We start from the raw sequence: 19,741 nt of genomic DNA, 5'->3' as shown, positions 1-19,741 counted from the left end.
AGTAAATAAACAAACCCTGACTGAGGAGGGGCAAGAATCTGGTTTCCAAAGTTACCATATTATAATATTAAAAAAGCACAGATTCACCAAAAATCATGAGGCATGCAAAGAAAGAAAATCTAGATAAAATGGAGAAATTCCCAGAAAAACACAAACTACTACAACTAACTCAAGAAGAAATAGAAAATCTGAATAGCTCTATAATAAGTCAAGAGATTGAATCAGTAATGTAATACTTTTCAATGAAGAAAAGCTTATAGAATTATACCTAACATTTAAAAAAGAATCAATACAGATCATTCTTAAACTCTTCCAAAAAAAAGACAAAGAAAAAGAAAGAGGAAGGAAGAATTCCAAACACATCCTCTGAGGTGATATCAAAACCAAACTACTGACCAATATCCCTTACAAATATTGATGTAGAAATCCTCACCAAAATCCTTACATACTAAAACATCCAGCAGGTTAAAAGGATTGTACATCATGGTCGAAGAGCATTTATCCTAAGAATGCAATGGTGGTTCCATGTAGAAACACCAACCAGTACTAACACACCATGTTAATAGAATGAAGATGACACATAAACATTTTCATTGATAAATAAAAAGATTTTGATATAATCCAACATCCTTTCATGATAAAAACACTCAACATACTAGGAATAGATGGGAATTTCCTCTACCCAATTAGGGCATAACGGAGAAACCCACAGGTCACCTCATACTCAATAATTAATGACTGAAGGTTTTCCTCCTATGACAAAGGGCATAAATAACAAACCCAGAGCTAACAACATACTTAAAGTTGAATGACTGAAAGTCACTCCCTAAAATGAAGAAGATGATTCAACAGAGTACTGGAAGTGCTAGCCAGAACAATTAGGCAAGAAAAGAAATACTATAAAAGGCACATAAATTGGAAAGAAAATATTAAAATTATTTCTATGCATAGATGACATGATCTCATATACAGCAAATCCTAAAGACTCCACAAAAATTACCAGAGCTAAGGAACAAGTTAAGAAAAGTTGTAGGATACGAGATCAAAACACAAAAATTGGTTCTAGTCCTATATATCAGCAAGAACAATTTGAAACAGAAATTAAAAAACAATTCCATTTACAATAGCATCAAATAAAGTAATATACTTAGGAATGCATTAACCAAGGATGTACAATTCTTGTTCACTGGCAACTATAAAACATTGATAAAAGAAGTTAAGGAAGACCTGAATAAATGGAAGACAGCCCATATTTAAATATTTGGAATACTTAATATTGTTAAGATGGCATACTCTCCAAAGTGATCTACAGATTTAATGAAATCTCCATCAAAGCCTCAATAGCCATTTTTGGAAGAAATGGAAAAAAGCTAATCCTAAAATTCATATGAAATCAGAAGGGACCCCAAATAACCAAAATAATCCTGTAAAAGAAAAACAAAGTTGGAGGACTTACACTTCCCAACTTTAAAATGCACTACAAAGCTATAGCAATCAAAACCATGTGCCATTGGCAGAAGGATAGACATATAGAAAAGTAGAGTGAAATTGAGAGTACAGAAATAAATCCCCACACCTACTGCAAACTGATTTTTGACAAGAAGCTAAGACCATTCAATGAGGGGGACAAAGTCTGTTCAACAGATGGTGCTGGAATAGCTACATTTTCGCATAAAAAAGAATGAAGTTGGACCCCAACTTCATGTCATATACAGAAGTTCATAACATAGATCAAAGATTAAATGTAAGAAATAAAACTATGAAACTCTTAGAGGAAAACATAAGTGTAAATCTTTGTAGCCTTAGATTAAACAATGCTTACTTTAATATGACATTTAAATAAATAAATTAGACTTTACCAAAATAAAAAAAATATTGTGCATCAAAGGACACTGTCAGAAAAGTGAAAAGACAACCAACAAAATGGGAAAAATATTTGCAAATTGTATATCTGAGAAATGATTAGTGTCCAGAACTTATGAGAAATTCTAAGAGCTCAAGAACAAAAACACATTGGTGGGATTGCAGACTGGTACAACCACTATGGAAAATAGTATGGAATTTTCTAAGAAAACTAAAAATGAACGTGTCTTTTAACCCAGCAATTCCACTCTTGGGAGTATATCCTAAGAACCCTGAAACACCAATCCAAAAGAACCTATGCACCCTGATGTTCATAGCAGCACAATTTACAATAGCCAAGAGTTGGAAGCAATCTAGATGCCCATCGGTGAATGACTGGATCAAAAAACTATGGTACATTTACACAATGGAATTCTATGCTGCAGAAAGGAAGAAGGAACTACTACCCTTTGCAACATCATGGATGGAACTGGAAAGCATTATGCTGAGCAAAATAAGCCAGGCGGTGAAAGACAAATACCATATGATATCACCGTTAACAGGAATCTAAACAACAAAACAAACAAGCAAGCAAAATATGACCAATGACATTCAAATATGGAACAGGCTGACAGGGTCCAGAGGGGAGAGAATCATAGGGGAAAAGGGAATGGACTCACATGAACAAGTATAAAGGACACATGGACAATAACTAAGGGGGGGGCAGAAAGGGGAGGGAGGTGGGGAGCATGGGGTGGGGGGCGGGCAGGGTTGGGAATATAAGGCAGAAACCTGTACTTGAACAAGAATTAAATAAAAAATTATATTAAAAAAATAAAGGGTTACACTATTGTTAAAAAAAAAAAGAACAAAAACACAAACAACCAAATTAAAAACTGGGCAAAGAACTTGAACTGACATTTTTTAAAAGAAGACATACAGATGTCCAATAATCCTATAAAAAGATGGTCAGCATCATTAGTCTTCAGGGAATTGCAAATAAAAATCACAAGGAGATGCCATTTTGTATCCACTGAGATGAGTAAAGTCAAAAAAGACAGAAAATAAGAAGTGTTGTCAAAGATATGGAAAAAAGGAACCCTTATGCCTTGCTGGTGGGAGTGTAAAATGGTGCAGTTGCTATGGAAAACAGTTTGGTGGTTCCTCAAAAACTTAAACAGACAATTATCTTGAGAACAAACAATTCTACTCATCCACTGCAAAGGCTTTGAAAACAAGTACTCAAAGATAGTTGTACACAAATGTTCATAGCAACACTATTCGCAATGGCCACATGTGGAAATAACCCAAATGTCCATCAATGATGAATAGATAGTAAAATGTGATATATCCATATAGTGGACTATTATTCAGCCATAAAAGGAATGAAGTCCTGTAACATGCTACAATGTGGATGACTCTTGAAGACATTCTGCTGAGTGAAAGGAGTCTTTTTCTCTCTCTCCACCTCCCTCACTTCCCATTTGCTGGTGGGGCCCACCTACCATGTGGTAAGGGAGCCCAGGTCACATGCAGAGGTCGCTTGTGGCTGCTCCTACTGACAGCAGTATTGACTGCCAGATGTGTGAGAGAGTAGCATGGCTGAGGGGTATAGACCATCCCTGCCTGTGTGTGCTGCACTCTGATTTGTTGGACGTACGACACATCACTGTTAAACCATGATGTTTTGAGAAAATTTGCTGTTCACCAAAAGTTAACCAGCACGCAGCCCTCCCCTTCTTCCTCTTCTTTCCAAAATAACTGTTGGCTCCAGGATACTGGGCAGCTTCCCCCATGTGCCCCGTGGCCTGCAATCCTCTCCCTTACTGTCTTAAAAAATTTTCTAAGACCTGCCTGAAGTGTCCTCTTGGAGCTGTGCAATTGCCTTGGGAAAAAGAGAAGCCGAGAAACTGGAATGGTCCTGTGTCCCTCCCGAGTTTCAGGAGCCCCTCAGAGCCAGGGACCACGTGCAGGAACCACACCAGATGCAGACATCATGAGGTCTGCCCACCTGTTGGGGGTGCTGCTCCCATGCCAAGCGCCAAGTGAGACACCAGGGCAGAGTGGAGCAGCTGGCTTGGGCCAGCCACACCCACAGGCTGCCACTTCCATTTGAAAGGCCTACCTTTGTCCAGCACAGGGCCAAAGATGGCCAGGCTGTTGTTGATGGTGGTGCAGTTCCACCGGCGGCCACGGAACTGGTGCTGGCACTCTTCAATGCTGATCCTGACACCCTCTGCCACGCTGGGCATGATCTCCACGTAGTTCCGGCAGAAGCGCAGCTGTTTGGGTACTAGGCCCGGGATACTGGCACAGAGGATCGGCTGTGTGCTCAGGGATGAATACTGGGGCCCGACAGCCAGGGACCTGGGGAGAAGGACAAGGAGAACTAGTGAGTGGGAGAGCTGCCCTGGAGGGAGTGCAGGGGTCTTTTCTTTTGTGCACTCCATGGTGAGACATGCTTGCACTCTGGAGGTGGCCTGTCCCTACACTGTACCCGAGATTTGGCACAAAACCTTAAGATGTGCCTGTGGAGCAGTGGGAAGTAAATCAAGAAGGATGGAGGCTTGCTGCCCCAAGGAGGTGCTGCTGGTCCAGGGCAGGAGCAGTAGTAAGATGGGCACAGCAGTGGCCAAATCACACACCCACTGTGCCAGCCCAACAGAAATAAAAACGTGTCTCAAGGAAGACGTGCTCAAGAATACTCCCAGGGCTGTAATCATGAGCACAAACCTAGAAGCTGCTGCATGTGCAGCACGGGCACATGAATAACAGACAGAGCTTCTGCAGAGAGAAGCTCTAGGAGACAGAGGAGGGCAGTGCAGTGGAGAGGCCTGACGCAGGTGCCTGAGCTCCATCTCTCTGAGACAGAAGCTGCCCACACCATGGGTGGGGACAGAAACCAGGGCGGTGGTTATACACACAGTAGGATGGGCCTGACAGGGGCAGAGAGAATGTTTCTCTGGCTCCAGAACGGTCCCCACTACCCTGCAGGTGCCTGAATTTAGTAAAATGACATCGAAACAGAGAAAACTTGGTTTCTCAGTTGTACCAGCCACATGCGGCTCAAAGCGACTATGGCAGAGGGTTAGATATGGAACATTGCAATTCCTGCAGAGAGTTGCACAAGACCACAGTGGACTACAGTGACAGAGTGCTCTGTGTTTGATGGGGAGTTGATTACCCATGTGTTTGTGTGTCAGAACAGATTGAACCAAGTCCATTTTACTGTAGTAATTGCAGGTCCTCTTGGCAGGAGGAGGGAGAAAGAGCTCCTCCAGTCCAGCATGTGATGCACAGTCCTGCCGCCTGTGGAGGTGTCTCCCTCCGCAGAGGTTGGTGGTACTTGCAGGCAGAGCTCTGAATCTCTTCATCCCAGAGTGGATGGTGCAGGGCATGTAATCATTTCTATCAACTGCTGGTATCATAAAGGGCCTGCAGGGCCTCTGGGAAGGGGCTGCAGAGACCTTCAGGCTCACAGGGGAGGCCCCAGATCCAGGAGGCCCCCAGGGTGGGTGGTTCTAGGGGACCAGCGTCCAAGGCTTCTGAATGCATTGTTGCTAGGGATCTGCTGACTCTTCGCTCACTTGGGCCGTGGGCTGTGCACACGCTGTCCTCTTTCTCTTGAGGGAGCCCCCCTTCTTCCTCTGGACTGCAAGGTATGGGGTGTCCCAACCCCAGACCCAGAGCATCCCCTGGGCCCTCACTTTTCTGGGAGCTTGCTGGCTGGGCTGCAGGTGGGAGGAGAATGAGGACATGGCGGCTTCAATGATGCCTCGGCCAGAACTATTAGAGGTTCTTACTCAGCACCTCCTCTACCCTGGGGGCAGAGCACCCTGAGAAGAAGGGTTGAAGGGTTCTGTGTCTCTCGGCAACCACATATCCCCAAGATGATACCGGCGTTTGGTAAGTCCCACTCTAAATCTAACTTAGTTTCATCTAGCTTCCATGACAGCCATTGGAAAAACAAATCAGCTCTCTGGAAGCACAAAGCCTATCCTACCATCTTTCCTGCTCTGGTCTTCAGAACCTTTATAGGACAGCTGGCTGTGAAGCCTGAGCCTGTGCCTTCCAGCCCCCAAGCACCCATGCCTTTCATGCCTCACCATTTCCTCACCACACCGCCCTGCTAAGACCTGGATTTCCCACCACTACCTATTCCTCTCACAGCCCGAGGCCCTGTACTTCTGCCACCACAGCCTTCCCACGACAAGGGGGCTTGTCTCACCCATCCCAGCTGCCACACGGAGAACCCTCTCTGCTTGCAGAGCCCTGCTCCTTGGCCCTCGGCAGGCAATACATATGCAGTTCCACCTTATTAGTTAGCCAGCTGGAGAGCGGACAACTTCTTCCTGGAAGTCCTGAGTGCAGGGTCTCCCATACGTGATGTCCTCTCACCCCATGCCCTCCTGTCCAAACCCCTCAACAGTCTGTGTGTTTCCCCCATTCCTGGGCGCCCTCCCGCTCTCCAGACCCTGCACACCTCTCAGGGTCAAACCTGTCTCTTTCAGCAGTGTCCACTCACTTTGCAGCCAGATGCCCTACCAAAGCCAGGCTTCCTTCCCATGGGTGCCTCTCCTTCTGGAGGGAGACCTGGTGCTTCCAGACCAGACTCTTAGCCTCTTGGGTCCCTCACACGTCCCCACTCTGATACGCTAGAGTGCTCCCTCTCCTGGCCGTTACCTGCTCGATATGTTGGTGAGCCACAAATTAGCCATGACCTCATGCCAGACACCACTGGCCTCGCCTTACCCCCATCTCAGTCTGTGTCTCTGCTGTGGTATGCAGTGGGTGGGTGGAGGGCTGGCTCATTCATTCATTCCTTGTGGAGCCCTGTCAGTACCAGGCCGGGCCTCACTCTCCCAGCTTCATAGTCCCAGGACCCCAAAGTTCCCAGAAAGGCTAGCCATCTGCTCTCACCCAACTATTTGGTCTTTCCCCTCTGGGAAGCTTCCCGTAATCTGTACCTGGCTCTCCTGCACCTTGCCCTATAAGCATGGTTCTGAGTGGGGCCCACGTGGGTTGCCTCTGCCATCTCTTGGGGACCCTGGGGCAGCCTAGTGCTTGCCTTCCGGGTGGACAAGACAGGGCCAGTGGACAGATGGCAGGATGAGCAGAGAAGCTGGGCCGGGCCTGGTGCTCTGGCATGGGGCATGGGTGGGAGGACAGGGGAGGCAGTGGGGCAGGGGGCAGAGACAGTGCGTAGCTAGCCTGCATGTCCCCATCGCTCTTGGCCACTTGGGCCTGGAGAGCCATGAGGAGTGCAGCCCAGACCCTGGTCCTGCTCGCCACCCCCACTTCCTGTCCAGTCCACTCCAGCCCATTTTTGCGCCACTCACCCACCAGATAGCCTTGTCCTGGCTCCAGAAACTGCGCAACCTGTGTGGATTCTGTGTGTAGATGGCTCTGCCTGCCCCAGGAGAAGGTTACCATCCGTTTCCAAACCTTCCTGCCCGACTCCTGATGAGAAGCAGGTGCTGGGGGTTCCACACGGATGTCTCGAGACAGAAATCCTTGTAATGGCATATCCACTAGGCTGCATGCCCACCCCACTGGACCTGCAGCACCAGGGGAGGGTGCACCCTTGCCAGTGAGTGGGGAGATGCAGGTGCTGAGGCCTGGGCACCCTTCACCGGCTGAGTGTCCAGCAGGAGCGGTTGAGGAGGAGCCCTGTGGCTCAGGCCCCTCTAGTAGCTCCAGGGGTGACTCCTGTAGGGGCCCATCTCTCACCAGGAGGAGAATTTACACAGCTTTTGAACATGCTTTCTGACTTAGAGACTCAGACAGACAGAGAAGAGGACTCTATGTCTCTGTCTTTGCCAGTCTCAAGGTACTGGCCCCATGCCAGATGTGAGGCCAGGATGCATTGTGGGTGAGGCGACAGGAGGGTTGAGGTGCCCACCCCAGAGCCCCACAGCCCCAAGTGCCTGCACCACCCTGGCCCTCCCCACCACCCTTCCTGCCTGCGAGTCGGGGCCAGGGCAGGAAGAGTGGGCCCACCCTGCTTCCTTCGTACCCCATGCCACTACTCTGGGAGATACAGAGAGGGTCTTTCGGGTTCACAGCCTCTCCCCAGCTCATTCCTGGAGATGCTGAGTCAGCTCCCACCTGCCTCCTCCTGGCCCTCCTCTGGGCAGGCCCTGGCTCGTCACTTTCCCAAGTGAGGCCAAGGTGCCAGCAGCTGCCAGCCCAGATGCTGCCCCAGCTGCTCCAGCCTCCACCAACCCCAGCTGGATCCCTCTCCTACCCCATTAGTTTCTTGAATTGCTTCCAAAGAGTTTCTCTGTCCAAAAGCCAGGTGGCCAAGGGGACCTGGGCAATGCAGACCCTTCCCAAGAAAGGCTGCGAGTCAGGGGCGGGGTGGGGGGGTCCCTTTCTTATGGGAGCAGGGCCGGTGTTGAGCAGGAAAGGGGCAGGGAAGGGCCAAGGGATCTAACTGGGCCACCAAATGTTGGTTGGGTCTTAAAGGACAAACTGAGTCATTAAAAAAATCACATAAGCCCTGGCTAGTGTGGTTCAGCGGATTGAGTGCCAGCCTTCAAACCAAAGGGTCACCAGTTCAATTCCCACTCAGGGCACATGTTTGGGTTGTGGGCCAGGTCCCCAGTAGGGGGTGTGCGAGAGGCAACCACACATGGAAGTTTCTCTCTCTTTTTCCCTCCCTTCCCCTTTCTCTAAAAATAAATAAACAAAATCTTTAAAAATAAATTAATTAATAAAGAAATCATAGAAAATTTCAAACATGTTCACTAATCTTATGTGGTGATTATTTTGCAACATGTACATGTATTTTATCAAATCATCATGTTGTACAATGTCACGTGTCACCTGCATCTCAATAAAGCCGGGAAAGCATCCGTACTGCACACACCCAGGGCCCAGATTTCTAACTAAGGAGAAGGTAGACATTGTGTTCCTGCAGTGAGTTCAATCAGTACTTGGAAATCATGACCTGTGTGTGGGTCCCCCCCTGCCACACCCTTCCAGGAAGAAGTGGGGAGCTCTGGGCTGTCACTGGATGGGAGAGTAGGAAACAGCCTCCATCTGCAGCAGTGGCTGTAAGGGGCTCAGTCTCCTAAGACCACCATGTACCGGCCTCTCCTAGGGTCTCCCAAAGACTAGAGGCAGCACCAAGTGGGGCAGGAACAGGGAAAGGATGCCCACGGAGACACTGGTGAAGTCAGCTGTGTGTGGCTGGTGGCACCATGCAGGAGGGCTTTCTCCTCTGAACAAATGTGCTTGCTGTGCAAGACGAGAGTGTGAAGGGACGTGGACACAGCCTGGAATGGGAGGGTGGAACTCACTGGGAACCAAGAGGAGGAGACACAGTTGTGAGGAAGCAGCAGACTGACATGCAGTTGCAGCCGCAACACAAGGTTGTGATTCAGGAATGAGTGTGTCTCCTTGTTGGGCTGACACCAGGGCAGAGAGCACCAGGGCATTTTGTGATCTCTGCCCCACCATCATCTGAGATGAAAGTAGCTGCCTTCTCCTGGTGACACTGGCTCAGAAACTGCCTTAGCTGTGGCAGTTTGCTGCCGTGTTGGTAACTGAAGATGAGCCCAACCTCAGCCGGCGGTGGGCACAAATACAGATAGCATCCATCTCCTCTGCTCTTGGGGCTAGCTCTGAGGTTGCTCTGGGAGTCTGCAGACAGCTGCATGCTGTGGAGGAGCTCCCCCTACCTCACTGCCCAGCAATCCCAGACCCTGACATGGCCCCGAGTCCCCACCCTGCTGCCCAGACCGTGACAGACAGCAGATCAACTTGCTTCATCAGCAGAATCTATGGTGGATGGCAGGATGTCAATCGGGGCCCCACTTGCACAGTTCTGGCAGCACAGACTCCACCTGGGGATAAAGTCAGAGTCCCAAGGAGCTGCTGTGGTTCTGTGAGGGAGGGGTCGCCTCCGGGGACAAGAAAGTGCCCCTCAGGAGCTAAGAACCACTAGGTCAACAGCAGCAAGTATGTGGGGCTGGTCCCCTTGCCACAAGGACCTGATTTGCCAGCTAGGTGAGGCTTGGAGCACTTTGATTTTGTCCTCATGAGATCCGGAGCAAGAAACCAGACAAGCCCCCCAGCCTCCACCAGCAGAGCATGAACTAATGACTGGGTGCTGCCTGAGGCACGAGCCTGGTCACTTGTCCCTCAGCACAGACTGTTGTGTTCCTGCAGCTGCCTCTGCTCACAGGCCCGAAGGGACAGACCCCACAGGCTGCTGGGCCTTCCATGTGCAGCCTGAGGGTCTGTGCCAGAGCTGCCTTTACCAGGCAGTCACAAAGATCTTCAGTTAGCTCTTCCAGCTCCCTCTGCCAGCCTGCATCCCCAGGTCCATCGCCCCCCACAGCTCCTAATTGCCCCCCAACCTGCTCTTAGAGGCTAGTTATTTCTTCCTTCCAAAGGCCTGGCACCACTGAGGCCTCTGACTGCAATTAGCTACCGATAAACCCCTTACCTGGCTCACCTGCCCTTTGCCATCACCTGTGTAGCTTTGAGCTCAGCCCTGCCCTCTCTGTGGCTTCCTTCAACCTGCACAAACTGTAGAGGCAGTGCCCAGGATGCTCCAGACTAGGAGGCCGTGGCTCAGAGGAAGATGCCGGCCAGCAGACAGCTGCCTTCTCACTGTGTCCTCATGCGGCAAAGAATGAGCTCCTGTCTCTCCCTTTTCTCATAAGGACACTGGCCTGACCATGGGGGCTCCACCTCCTAACACTTCACACTGTAGGTCAGAGCTCAACTTGGGAATTTGGAGGACACAGACAAGCAGTCCATGACAAGGAGCAAGATGCACATCAAATCAGTAAACAAAACCTACCAGCCACCACTAAACCCACACGTCTCATTTCCATCATGTAACCGTTGTCAGGGGGGACAGACAGCCGAGGCAGCACATGCCTGTTCCCCGGGCTGGTCGACTCTGCCTGCAGCCAGGGTACCTTCTGTGCTTTGGCTTCTCTAGTGCACACACCAGGTGTCTGGGTGAGAGTGAGGTCCTGCCAGGGTAGACCCCGACCTGCCAATGTGCATACCACAGGACCTGCCGGAAACTTGAGTTCCCTGAACCTGCTGGGTCAGAAACACAGCCTGGGAAAGGAGTTCTGATTCTGGGTCACTGAGGGTGCATCCAACTCTGAGTCCTGGGGCTGCAAAGCCTTCCTGCTGGTGAAGAGACCCTCAGGCCTCTTCAAGTCCACACCGCTGGGCATAGCAGCCAGGGTTACCCTCTGGTTTCTGCTTCTGAACCCCAAGGCTTCTGGAGACATCCAATGCCACCTCTGAGACCACAGGTTTGGTTCAACCCAGGAGGATATGTCTGATCCAGGTCAGGACTTGGGCCAGACATGAATCCCTGTGGCCCTATCCACTTCCCTGGTGCAGCCATGTGCCTCTCTCCAGCCCAGCAGTCCTGGAACCAGAGATGAACAGGTCACTGGGGCCAGGCCCACATGTCCTCTCGAGACACCTACAAGAGGAGGAGGCATCAGTGGTGACTGTTCTAGAAGCCACATGGTGGGAAGGATGATGTTTGGTCACAAGGGACAGCTTGCTCTCCAGCCTGAGCGGACAAAATGGAGTCTCCATCCAGCATTAATGAGAGGGGTTCTCAGGAGGGGCCTCAGGGTAGAACCAGCCTCATTGACCTTGGAGCCTGGGCTGAGCTCTCTCCTGGAATCTACGTGGCAGATTAGTCCTCCAGTCTCCCCTGGGGTCCAGACGGGGATGGGAGAGGCCTGGGTCAGGGGCCACTCACAGGAGATAGGGCTGAGTCCATGCGAGCACCGTAGTGGCGTGTGAAATTCCTTACTCCTCTTTTAACCCAGATCACAGCGAGGGCCTGACCTTGCCTCAGGGCTATAATGCATTCCCCCTCCTCATGGCCATCACCACTGAGGGACATTCCAGCTGATGGCCACTTGGGGTTTGCCAGCCCTGCCCTGATGGCCCCTGGGATTGTGGTCCTGGGGGCCCGGGAGCCACAGGAGCATGAGGGCCCTGCCCACCCAAGGAGAGGCGGAGAGTCTGTCTCACTTCATGCACTTTCTCTACCCGTCCTGGTCACGTGGCTCATCCGTGAGGTGGCCTGCATTTTCCTCCCACTGCCAACCCAGAGGTGTAGGTTGGCACTCCAGGAGCACCCACACCCCTGCAGAGAGGCTGCAATTTTTAACTGCCCAGCTGGACACCATGTCCCACAGGCCTCTCAAAATCAGAGGGTCCCACACTGAATGCTCCCCCCAGACTCTGGGCTCTGAGCCTTTACCCTGGATCTCAGCTCAGGAGAGACCCTCCCCGCAGAGGGGCCAACAGTCAGACAGAGCACACCCACGCCACAGGCCTAAGTCACTGCTGGCATCATCACTGAGAAAGTCCGCGAGATTCAGAAAACGCTTAACAGACAAGGTAAGCCTTACAATGCAGAACACTAACAGCTCTGAGCAGTCTTTTAAACCACGAATAAAGTGAAAAGAACCCACAGTATTAAGTCTATGAGATGACAGACTTTTTTCCAAGGTGAGGAATCACCTTCAGTCCAGAACGAACCACATGCAAAGTGGCCTCTAGGCTTGGTTCCAGCAGCGTTAGGGCCACGTGGACCACACCTGCCACTAGCCCTGGGGGTTTCCTTCCCCCTCCCTTGTTCATTGCTGTTGAGGATGGTGTTGCTGAGAGGCCGGGCGCCTTGCCAGACTGCCTTGCTCCGAGTAGAGGTGGTGCTGATGTCACATGCATGGGAACAGGCCATTGGAACCGGGTCTGGCTGACGGCCTTCACCGTGTAAATTTTACTGTGATTTTGTGGTGGGGCCAGAGGGCAGAAGAAGCTCTGGGAAGAGCATGGATTTCCAGTTAGAGGGGCTGGTCCTGTGTACCCTCCAGGTGGGTCTGAGTCGGGGTCAGGATCTTGGTTTTCTTGAATCCTGGCCATGAGCATTTTTCGGGGTCTGTGGGCAGGGACTCAGCTGGGCCCGGAAGGCAGGATGTGGGCACCAGCTCTGCTATTATTCTCAGTTCTAATTCATTTTGCCTTTCTTCTTTTGGGCCTCAGTTTCCCCCTCTCTCTCTGGAGGCAGGGGCCACATTCTATCTGAGGCTCCCAGAGCGAGGTGAGCAGAGAGGAGGTAGGTCTTTTGCACCTTGGTGGCCCTGGGCACATTCCACTCCATGTCATCAGGCCACCTGTCCCAGGAAGCTCTCTATTCCCCAGTCCTGTTGTTTGCCTTCTTGTCCTGCCAAAGCTGGCTACCACTTCCCACACATCCTGCCACATCTGGGCCATGAGGCACCTTCCCCAGAGGGCAAAGTTATGTCTTCTCTTGTCCTTTGAGGGCATGGAGCTCTGCCCAGGCCCTGGGGGAGCGAGGAAGTCCTGGGGCCTCTGCTGCCCACCCTTAAGGGTCTCTGGCTTGGAGGGTCCTGGTTTGTGCAGGGGGTGTCCCTCATGGTGATGCATGAGGCCTCCAGAGCACTTGTCCTGGTTGGGATCGCTGTCTCCTAAGACTCCTCTCCACGGGAGGAATGAGGTTCCTGTCCTGAGATCTGAAGCCCTAAGTGAGGGCTGCTCCCCCTGAGGGTTGATGGCTACCCAGCTTAATGGGTGGACTCTGCTCCTTTGGGAGGAGCTGTCCAAGAGCCATGAGGAACCAAGGCTCCCCCACTGGTGCAGACCTGCCCCAGTAACCTCCAGGTTCTGCCCACTGAGGGGACCTCAGGAAAGGCAGCATGCCTCCCCTCTTTCTTCTACTTGGAAGACCCCTCCCCAGGAGCATGAGTGCCTTCTCCATGGGGAGGGCCAATGGGAAAGGGGTCCCGGGACCCATCTTTCCCTGCCCAGTGCATGACCCTGCCTGTAGCCCTCCCAGCATCCCCAACCCACCAGGCCAGCAGGCATTACTGACACATACTTTGAGCAAGTCCCAGCAGGTGGGCAGAAGCTCGCGTGCCCGCGGCCAAGCATTTGCCCGATTCCCTGGGCGGCAGCGGCACGTTTTGTCTGGGAAGGAATGTGGAAGCGCCAAAGCGTGAAACACCTCCAGGGTGTCACCTGTGGAGGCTTGGAGGGAGACCGAGGCAGTGCGCCCTGATGAGTCATGGGCAGCCAGCCCGAGAGCAGGGAACTCAGAGGGGGGCTGTGAGAACATTCAACTATGTCCTCATGTCCCCCACCCCATACAGCTTCTGTTTCTTATAGGAAAGATTTCATTGGTTTATTCACTCATTTATTTGTTCATTCCACAAAACTGTACCAGAATTTTCAGAAAGAAAATGGCCAAAAAGGGAGGAAGAAAGAGTCCTGCATAGGTGATGCATAGGATTTCACCTGCACAGGTGATACAGGGACATTCCTATGCCAGTTCTACAAAGGGAGGGACAGAGTGAACTGGGAGAAGGCTGCTGAGATGGGTCTGTTTCCCCACAACCTGTGACCTGTGGTGATGGCCTGGGTTGGTCAGGTCCTTGTCCAACCCAGCATAGGTGCAGCAGGCAGGGCTGTCCCTGTGGTTTGTGCCAAGGCGTCTCTGCAAGGCCTGCCCAGTACAGTGCACGTCTGACACCAGCCACTGGGCAAACACGCTACCCAGGTGGCAGACTGCACCTGGTGGAGTTTAGGGACATTACCAGGAGGATTGTCAGTGGCAGTGGTGGAACCCAGATGTCCAGGGGTCCACACTGCAGCAGGCTGTCCCTTTCCACACCTGCAGGGCAGCCCACCACCTCCCAAGCACCAGGACTGGTATTGCTCTCAGACCCAGGGAGCTTTTCTACCCTGAGCCAAAATCCACTTCCTGGACACCCGCAGCCTCTGAGCCCCACCTCTCACACCCAGCACAGCAGTGTGGGCTCCTGACACTTTGCAACCCTCCAACCACACTTCTCAAGGACACATACAAGGCCTCACATTTGGTTTAAATATCCAAATGCAGTGCTGGGTGGAGAAGCAAAAGGACAGAGGTCCACTGGGCTGCCTGCCGCAGGGGACTTTGGGCTCAAGGCACACATAGGTAGGTGCTTTTCAAACTCGCTAGAGAACAGCTTGCACTTGGAGTCTTTTAGAATCTTCTCACTCATTATAAAATACCCAGACCCGCAGCAGTGCAGGCACTGCTGTGATATCCCCATGCACGTACTTTCAATTTCTGTTCTTATTTCTTCATGGATGACCTGCGGACCACACTCTACATATAACTGACACCTGCTTGGACAGGCAGCATACCCTGGCTCTGCTCTCCTGTCCTGGGCCACACCTGTGGGACAGGACCCGTTGCCTCCCGTCCTACAGGATGGAGACTTGCCCTGGGCCCACTGTGAAGAGTATGATTTGAGTGATTTGCAGCCCCTCTGAGACTGCTCCTCCTGGATGTAGGCATCCTGTTCTCCTTCCACAAAGCATTCTAGCAGGTTTGTGCAAATAAAACAAAAAATCACTCTACAAAAAGTGATAACAAGCCCAGCAAAATGGAGGGCAACCCACCCTGAGAAAAGCTGCTACACCCAGACCCCAGATAGAGGCCTGGGTGTGTGGGTGGCTAAGTCAGAAGGATGGATGTGAGAGTGAGTGAACTGCACTGGGCTTGTGAAGGATTGAGATGAGGAAGATCTGACTTGGCAGTTGTGTGAACCAGCGTTCTGACCATATAGATTTTACTTGTGGCCATTTCTGATATCGCCTCTCAGTAAAAGGATGTCTGTTGGTGGTTCTGTCGGGGAATGCTGTTCCCAGGATCCCAAGACCCTACACTACTTGGGTGCCAGCTGGTGTCTGGATATCCCTAGTTTTATAATCTAGCTACCACTATCACCAGCCTCAGGAGTGCAGAGAGAGAGAGAGAGAGATAGACAGGGCAGAGAAATAGGGAAGAACTGGAGAGAGGCAGGGGGCAGGGCCGCCCTGGGCAGGCACACCGGGCGCAGTTCACAAGGCAGGGTGGCTCGGGAAGTCTTGCCCACTTGGGCCCTGTTTGTCTGAGAAGCCGCAGAGTCTTGCTCAGCCCTCCTCCTGCTCCTGCCCCTCCTCCTCGATCACACTCTGAGGTTGAGGGTCTTGAGCAGCACTGCTAGAACTCTCCTTCACCTGCTCCTTAACGCAACACACACCTTCACCCGGCAAACAGTGGGCTCCCCTGAGGGAAGTCTATGTCCCACTCCCAGACTGAGAAGACCCTGTGTACCAGGAGCCTGCGGGGCCAGCAGGAGGGAGATCCACCACAGAGGAGGTTCTGGGGGGGTGGGGGCAGGTAATGGCTTTCCTTTGGGCCCAGAAGGAGAGAGAGGGCTGGACGTACACTCTTAGCTGGTGCCTGCATGCCCAGGAGTGTGAATGGGCCCGGCAGGATCTGGTGAGGAGGGTGGGGAGGCCAGGAGTGGAGGGGAGGCAGGCAGCACATCTCGGGCCTCTGAACTGGTGCAGCAGTGGGAGAAGTCCGGTTTCAGTCTCACACTGCCCTGCTCACTCCCTGGGGCAACCCCTGACCCAGGGCATGGCCTCTGTGCTGGGGAGCCTGGGGTCCAGCAGGGACTGGTGAGGGGCAAAGCAGCAGGAAGGGGGTTTCTACAGGCAAAGTGGGGCAGGCTCTCCGTGTGGGTGCAGCCAGTGCAATAACCCTGGGCAGCGGGTGTGGGATTGGCTCAGAGGGCAAGGATGGAGGCTGAAGAGGGCCTCGGGGCCCTGGTCATGCTACTGGGGGTGGGGAGTAGGGGGTCTACAAATGCCAGCGCCCAGACAGGGGAAGTGGTAGGAAGGTGCCCAAAGTACAACAAGGGAACACTATGCCCACTGGGATTGCTCCCCACAGGGTCCATGCCCCCTGGGCTCTAGTGTCAGTCCCGTGTCCTAGGGACCTTCCACTTCACTGATTCTGCAGGCAAGCAGCCTGGTGAAGAGGTGCTGGCCACGGAGTTAGGTGCCATGGCCGTGTCCCTTCTCCAGGCCTCCACCTCCACCTCTCACACAGGAACGCATGCTCCTAGAGGTCTCCGCCACCCTTAAGGTCCTGGTCTGAGGGCTGTTTTGCTTTACCACACTTTGAGATGGTCCTGAGGGTCCTGTGGCCCTTCAAATTCCTCCAGCAGCACCAACTCCTCCTCTTCACCCTCCCACCAAGAGCCACACCAACTTCAAAAGCCTAATTACTCCTGATGTGGGCTGTTTCCTGGTGGTTTCTCAGGTGAGAAAGTCCCCCATCCCTTTCACTTTTATATGTGAGCTGCAGGGGTGGGGTGAGAAGGGATGGGACAATGGTTCCCTTTTGGGGAGGGAGGTTGAAACTGAACAGCCAATTAGGAAGGCTAGGCATGAGGTGAGAAATTATAAAGGGAGGGTCGCTCAGGCCCCCTTGGCAGGGGAGGGTGGCCAGGAAAAAGGAGGTGCCACCTGTGGGAGCTCCAGCAGATGGAGAGTGAAGACAGAGGGTGTCCCTGCTGTGAACCCCCATCTTTCCATGAGTCCTTCTCTCTGTTCTGCCTGTGTGCCCTGTGGACACAGTGTCCTTCCTGTGTCCAGCTGGCCTGGGGGCAGAAAGGAGGCAGGAGGTGGAATCTGTGCCGCCCCCCCCCCCCAGGAGACCTGAGGTTTTGTCCACCAGACTCACTTCAGGAAATGGAGAATCACTGAGTGTGCAGGCAAAGTGGGGTGTCATGGCACCCCTACCCTCTGGGGCCACAGGTGGCCCTAGGCTTTTGTTTGGGCATGTGCCAAGTGGTAGCTTCTAGTGAGAGGACCCCTCCTTCATCTGGAGAAGGCGGGTCATGTCCTTTGTGACCGAACCCATACGGCCCAAGTGAAAAGGGCGACACATGCGTATTGTGGGGGGCAAGGCCAGGGCCCCCCGAGTCCAACAGGACAAAGCTCTCACTGCCTGGGGCAGCCAGGAGGCTGGTGACAGGGCTTTTCTTTATGGGAGGAGCGCGGGGGCGAAGGCGCTTCCTCCTGCGCCCAGGAATGCGGCGGCGGTTCTAATTAGAAGCCAGCGCGGGAGCTGGCGGCCGCGGGGCCCTCGGGACGCGCTCCCTGGCTTCCCCCGTGGCTGGCGTAATGAGCATCAGGGTCCCCGAATCATAGGCATGCCCGCCGCAGCCCGCGCTGGGGGAGTGACTGGGCCCGCAGGTGCCACGCGGGTGCGGGACGCGCGGGGACCCCCGAAGCGCATCCCCGCCATTCTGGGGCCTCTCCCAGGTCCCCAGACTCGCCCCAGCTATCCTCCCGCCCCTCCCCGCCTGGCTGCGCCTGGACGCAAGTCCCACCCTGGGCACCCCCGCTCTTGAACCATTTCGAAGAGAAAAATTATTATCGGATTAGATGTACTTGGGCTCCTTGGGTCTCCCCCTTCCCCTCGGCGTAATTATTATAATTCCACCAAGCCGTCGGAGAGAGCTCCTGGGAGTGTGGGTGCAGAGTGCGCAAGTGTGTGGGGAAGCTTCTCTTCAACTCTGGGTCCTCTCCAGCTGCGCGCCCGGCCCCTTGGCTCCCGCTTTCCCCCCAGGGAGGCCTGGGGTGACCGTGGCCCCCGGAGGAGCTGCCTAATCAGGTGCCACGAGGGAGAGTAATCCTGACCCTCCTCCCCCAATATGTGCAGTCGGCCTTCGAAATCCCTCCCTCGGTTTGTCTGCGCGTCCATTGCCAGGTTTAGGAGGGTCTTACAGGAACGTGCCTTGTCTGGGGCAGAGGAGAGAGCGTCCCACCCTGATTTCCCAGCGGTGGGTTCCCGGGCCTCTCACTCAGGGAACCTCAGACTGGATGCGCTCTCCCTCCGTAACTCTCGGCAGTTCCTCACTGCCATCGAGGTCCGGACAGAGGGCTCGCAGAGAGGGCCCCTCGGGGCACCCTCGCCCGGACAGCGGCAGAGGCGCGGAGGGCCTGGCGCTGGCCCCACAGTGCCCGACGCTCCCGGCCGGTCCCCACGGCTGTCTTTATGTAACTGCGCTGCCCCGAGCTGTTCGGTCTTGTCTCAACGACTTTGTTTTAAGGTGTGTGTGTGTGTGTGTGTGTGTGTGTGTGTGTGTGTGTAAAGCACGGTCCTTAAAAAAAATCTCTGGCGAATCTCGGTTTCCCTGCTATCCCTCCCGGCTTCCCTCGGACTCAAGTTGCCCAGACGTTCGTGACATCTGTGTGGACCCTCTTCCAGTCTCTCCCCAGCCCACTGTTCGTCCCGTCTGGCGCCTGGGCCCCCCGGGCTGGGGGAGCAGTGTCCCCGGAAGCTCTGCCACCCGCATCCCAGCCCCGGCCCGAACCGGTTGAAAGTGGCGGCCAAGGGAAGCCACCCGCCCGCCGCCCGCGGAGTCGCAGGGGTAGGGCGTGGGCTCCAGGCCACCGCGGTCCCTGCCCGAGGGGACGGCGGCTAAAGACGCACAGAGGCGAACGCGAGGAAGGCTCACTCACCACCAGATCGGATAGCTGCCCAGCGCCTGCTTCAGGCCGTGGAGGAATAAGAAGTACACGAGCGGGGCCATCGCCAGGCGGGAGAGCGCGGGCGCCGGGCGGGCCGGGCCCCTGGGAGCTGGTGAGTGGCGGCGCTGGGCCCTTCTGAGGCCTCGGGGTGCGCGGGGAGCGCGGGTGTTCGCGGGTGTGCGGGCTCCGAGGGCGGCGCTGCGCCAGGTGGGCCGGCGGCCGCGCGGCGGGCCCGAGCCCGAGGCGGCGCGGGACGGCGGGGGCGGGGCAGCGCCGCAGGGGGCGCCCGCCAGGGCCCCGGCCAGGGCGGGGCAGGGAGGGCCGGGCGGGGCCCTGGGAGCCGGTGTGACAGAGGTGCCGGCCGCTCCCGAGGCCGCAAGATGCGCGGGGCGCGCTGGATGAGCAGAATGGTCAGGGTTTGCTGTCAGATGGAGAGACCACAGGCGGCCGACCCGGAGCCTGGACGGCTCGGTCGGCAGTAATCCTCTCCGAATTCCCCGGCCGCGCCCGGAGTTTG

At 53.8% G+C, this 19,741-nt stretch overlaps 1 protein-coding gene across 1 annotated transcript in view; it reads right to left on the bottom strand.

Moving 5' to 3' along the window:
* WNT3A (Wnt family member 3A) overlaps nucleotides 1–19,420 on the bottom strand; it is a 45,329-nt gene extending 25,909 nt beyond the window's left edge. The window contains exons 1-2 of the mRNA XM_037040063.1: nucleotides 19,216–19,420; nucleotides 3,968–4,209 (exon numbers count right to left, since the gene is read on the bottom strand). Of these exons, the coding sequence (XP_036895958.1) occupies nucleotides 3,968–4,209; nucleotides 19,216–19,286 (313 nt within the window). The 5' untranslated portion in view covers nucleotides 19,287–19,420. The remainder of the gene's footprint in view (nucleotides 1–3,967; nucleotides 4,210–19,215) is intronic.
* Nucleotides 19,421–19,741: the final 321 nt, after the last annotated feature.

Source organism: Sturnira hondurensis, unplaced genomic scaffold (assembly GCF_014824575.4).
Source record: "Sturnira hondurensis isolate 20B ecotype Veracruz unplaced genomic scaffold, ASM1482457v3 Scaffold0002582, whole genome shotgun sequence".
NCBI classification, from domain to species: Eukaryota; Metazoa; Chordata; class Mammalia; order Chiroptera; family Phyllostomidae; genus Sturnira; species Sturnira hondurensis.
This window is presented reverse-complemented; position numbering and strand designations above follow the sequence as displayed.